At 42.0% G+C, this 3,682-nt stretch overlaps 1 protein-coding gene across 2 annotated transcripts; it reads right to left on the bottom strand.

Moving 5' to 3' along the window:
- Positions 1–894: 894 nt before the first annotated feature.
- On the bottom strand, positions 895–3,436 carry LOC112277849 (7-deoxyloganetin glucosyltransferase). 2 transcript variants are annotated; one of them, XM_024510634.3, is made up of 2 exons: positions 3,062–3,436; positions 895–2,613 (listed from the first exon to the last, which is right to left on the bottom strand). In XM_024510634.3, the coding sequence occupies exons 1-2, from the start codon at positions 3,259–3,261 to the stop codon at positions 1,233–1,235; spliced, it is 1,581 nt and encodes a 526-aa protein (XP_024366402.1). In that variant the 5' UTR covers positions 3,262–3,436; the 3' UTR covers positions 895–1,232. The 2 variants fall into 2 exon arrangements, with proteins under 2 accessions (XP_024366402.1, XP_090104269.1); XM_090248143.1 differs by lacking the exon at positions 3,062–3,436 and adding an exon at positions 2,838–3,055.
- Positions 3,437–3,682: the final 246 nt, after the last annotated feature.

Raw genomic sequence — 3,682 nt, 5'->3', positions numbered from 1 at the left:
AGGAATCATATGCAAGGCTGCATTCATCACAAGGTAAAATTTTGAGGATTGCTCTTCCAATTTAATGCTGGAGTGGTATTATTTACAACCCCCCACTCTATGTTTTTCCTCATTTTCTCATTTTCCTTTCCAACTGGTTTCTGTGCTTGTAAACACCCTGGCTTGAGGACCTCATCTTGCTTTATGTCTCACTTGATGTGTGCATTTGCAGCAACATTTCTGTGACAGTGAACAGGATTTTTGTCTTCTTCTCTCTATCTTCATGAGTGACATATCTAGAAAAGTATGAATGAATCCTCCACTCATGGATGAGCAGCCAGTTTTGGATCTGCCTATCAGACCAAGTACAAAGGACATCATTTTGAAATTCAGTAGGTTGTCTTTGTGTCTATGTGGGTATATTATCAGCAATAAAAACATTGATTTTTCTTACTAATTTGAAAGAGTTTCTTTATAAATCTGAAACATATGCCATGGTGGAAATATAAATCTTGTCAAATATCTGGGATTTTGTAAATAAATCAGAAATGTTGTTTTCGGAGAAAAATATTATTTGGTGAATTCTAGAATCTATTGTATTTATTTATTTATTTATGTTTGTTTGTTTGTTTTTTTGTTTTGTTTTGTTTTGTTTTTTTTTTTTTGTCTTGATTTTTCTAAAACATCTAAGAATGATTATCTCCACATTAACAAATATCACAGCAAGGATTTGAACTTCCAACCCCTCTATACCAACCAAGAATATTTCTTGGTATCACGTTGCTTATTCTGACCAATGCCACATCAGATCGGCTAGCATTAGTACATTAATAGCAATGACGTGGTTTGGACACAACAGTCAACATGGAAGCGATGGCTGAAATATGATTTGAGCCTGTTGGGGATGGGCATGAATTTCCAACATTGCATACGATAGAGAAAAACATTCTCATTAACGTCACTATAGGGGTTACATTGATGCTTCTACACTGTAGTTGAGGCAATGAAAATTGGATATTCAAGGAGCTTTTTAAACGTTTCGAGCCACTTAACATTTTAAGTTCAAGCTTCGTTAAAATGATGCGCAATCTTGCAAATTTCTGCTCGAGGTAAGGTTTTTAGCAAATATACAAACACTGCAATCCTATCAACGTTGGAAGAGGGAAACTTCCGTCGTCAGGACAATCTGAGTTTGAACCATAGACGTGAAAGTACTCGTCCTTGAAACAGAGCCATGGCGAATGCAATGAGTTCTATGAAGGAAGCTGAAGTTTGGAAGTCTTCTCAATCTGTTGCACAAACTTCATGAATGCGGTGTGTGAGGAACCTCCTCCGCTAACTGCTTTCCTTGCTGCAATTCGGAGGTTTCTGGCATTTGTCCGAATCTTATCGATCTCCAAATCCGCTCCGTCTATAGCCATGATTTTTCTTACCTTTTTGGCTACTTCCTCCTTGGAGACAATTGTAGTATCGTCCTTTACCTGGCTCTTGAAATCAAGGCCAATTTCCCATACACACTTAATGTAGTGGCAATTCGTATTCTGCTCAGCGAATCTTGGCCAGCAAAGCATCGGAACACCAGTTGAGATACTTTCTATAGTGGAGTTCCAACCGCAGTGAGTAAGGAAAGCTGCTACTGAGGGATGTGAGAGAACTGCTATTTGCTCCACCCAGGGTACCAAAAGAGCACGGTCTTGTGTTCTTTGCATAATATCGGAGAGCATGATTTGAAATTCTTTGTTTTCGTGCGTATCCTCGATTAGATCTGATCTGATTACCCAGAGGAAGGCGTGTCCGCTCATCTCGAGACCCAAAGCGAGCTCTTGCATCTGCTCGATGGACATGGTTGCAATACTCCCAAACGAAACGAAAAGAACTGAATTCTGCTTCTGGTTGTCAAGCCAGGACAGAGACAATGGATCCTCTTTCCACAAGGCGCTTGCCGTGGCTGCTAACGACAATTCTTCAACCTCGTCAACCTGATTTTCTGTGGAGTTGAAGACTAGAGGACCCACGAAATAAATATTGGAATTAATGTCAGTCATGGCGTCCAGAATCTCACCCTCCAAATCATGGAACGTGTTGAAGAGAAGGCACTCACAGTCGGGAAGAAGTGGATTTTGAGTAAATCGAAAAAAGCGAATGAAGTAGCTGTTGAGGTCATGGGTTTGTAGAAACGTTGGAATGTCATTGACCCTCATGGTTGGAGATACACCAGGGAGGCATGTGAGTGGAGCATCCCGAATTGCAGTCTCCTGATCACTTCGAGGCAGTCCAAGTGTTAACTTGACTGGATCGAGGGATGGAGTCAAAATATAAGTTGGAGGAGGTGGGAGCGGTAGAATCCCTGCATCTATGAATGTCTCGATGTTCCAATAACATTGGAGGGAAATGGCAGATGGTGTTACGATACCCACCACTAATATGCCCAATTTTTTGACTGGTTCATGAACGGCCACCGCTGCAACATCATGTATTACGCATGTGATTGGAGACTTGCGAAGCAATTTTTCAAACAGCTCTGCAAATACAGGTCCCATTTCTGAAAATGAGCTACAGAAAGAACCCAAATCAGCTAGTCGAGGGTGATCGTCCGGGAGCCCATCTGATACCGCGACAAACTCAATATCTTCACTGCACATAATATACAGATTGAGATCAGGTTAGAGATCTTTCATGGCTGTGTGCTATAGCTTGAGTGCAAGTAGAAAATTAACTGGCCTGTTATATACCACTACTGCGGATTGGTGAACTCCTCCATACTTCGTCGTCCAAATTATGTTGATTGCATCTGGTGATATATGACAGCTACTTGGAATTCAGGGTTCCCGATTGTCAATATCAACTTCATCACCTACCATCACTCTCTTGAACTAATACTTCTATGATTCTTTGCGTTGCAGTTCGATGGTACCAATTCCATGGAATCAGTGTGGTTATTGGTTGCATTCAACTAATAAGATCGAAAGGCATGAGTGGATGAACGCCTCCACGGTGAGGAACTCTTCCGGCAGGAGACTGGCCACATTGAACACGGTAGTAAGATCACACTTTTCAAGATAATAGCATCACGAAGTCTCACTCTGGTTCGCGATCTTTGGAACACGATTTCATCATTCGGTCGTGGTTGTGAATGGTGTTGATGAATGTGATGTGAAACCCAAGTCGAACCAGTTTCTTGGCAAGCTGCAAGCATGGAGTTATATGACCTTGAGCAGGAAATGGAACGATTACTGCGTGCAGAGTTTTAACTGCGTTCCCGTTCCTATGCTCGATCTTCATGGTGACCACTGCTAGAACCAAATTCAGACTGCCAAGCAACAACTACCCCACACTGTCAAGTGTAACAAACTTAAGATGATATTTGGTTCTTCACCTGAATGTAGAAAGAATGACAATTTCCAACTGGACCAGGCTATTATATACAGGACGCAGGCCATTACGCTCTAGACTTTCTTCAGGGATGGCTGCTTTCAAACCTTGTACACAGCGGGCAAGTTATCCCTTTCAACAGCCTCCGGGACCACCTACCCTCAACTGACATTGTCTCCTTGGAGTGTCCTTGAGCTCATTCAGAGAGATAAAAGGTTACCACTGCACTTATGTCCCTGAGTAACAAGTATCTCTCTTTCTCAACCTCCCTCTCTCTCCCTCTCTCTCTCTCTTCCAAGGGGGAGATTCTGCACCACACTACAGCTGGTTT

The sequence above is a fragment of the Physcomitrium patens genome, chromosome 26 (genome assembly GCF_059467195.1).
Source record: "Physcomitrium patens ecotype Gransden chromosome 26, ASM5946719v1, whole genome shotgun sequence".
In the NCBI taxonomy this organism is placed as follows: Eukaryota; Viridiplantae; Streptophyta; class Bryopsida; order Funariales; family Funariaceae; genus Physcomitrium; species Physcomitrium patens.
The sequence above is the reverse complement of the archived record's forward strand: the minus strand, read 5'-3'. Positions and strand labels throughout refer to the sequence as shown.

Excerpts from the sequence above, each read along its gene's own strand:
- LOC112277849 (XM_024510634.3), bottom strand. The coding sequence starts at position 3,261 with ATGAAGATCGAGCATAGGAACGGGAACGCAGTTAAAACTCTGCACGCA. Across the intron at positions 2,614-3,061 it reads TCCAAAGATCGCGAACCAGA|TGAAGATATTGAGTTTGTCG; the intron begins GTGAGACTTCGT and ends TATTATGTGCAG.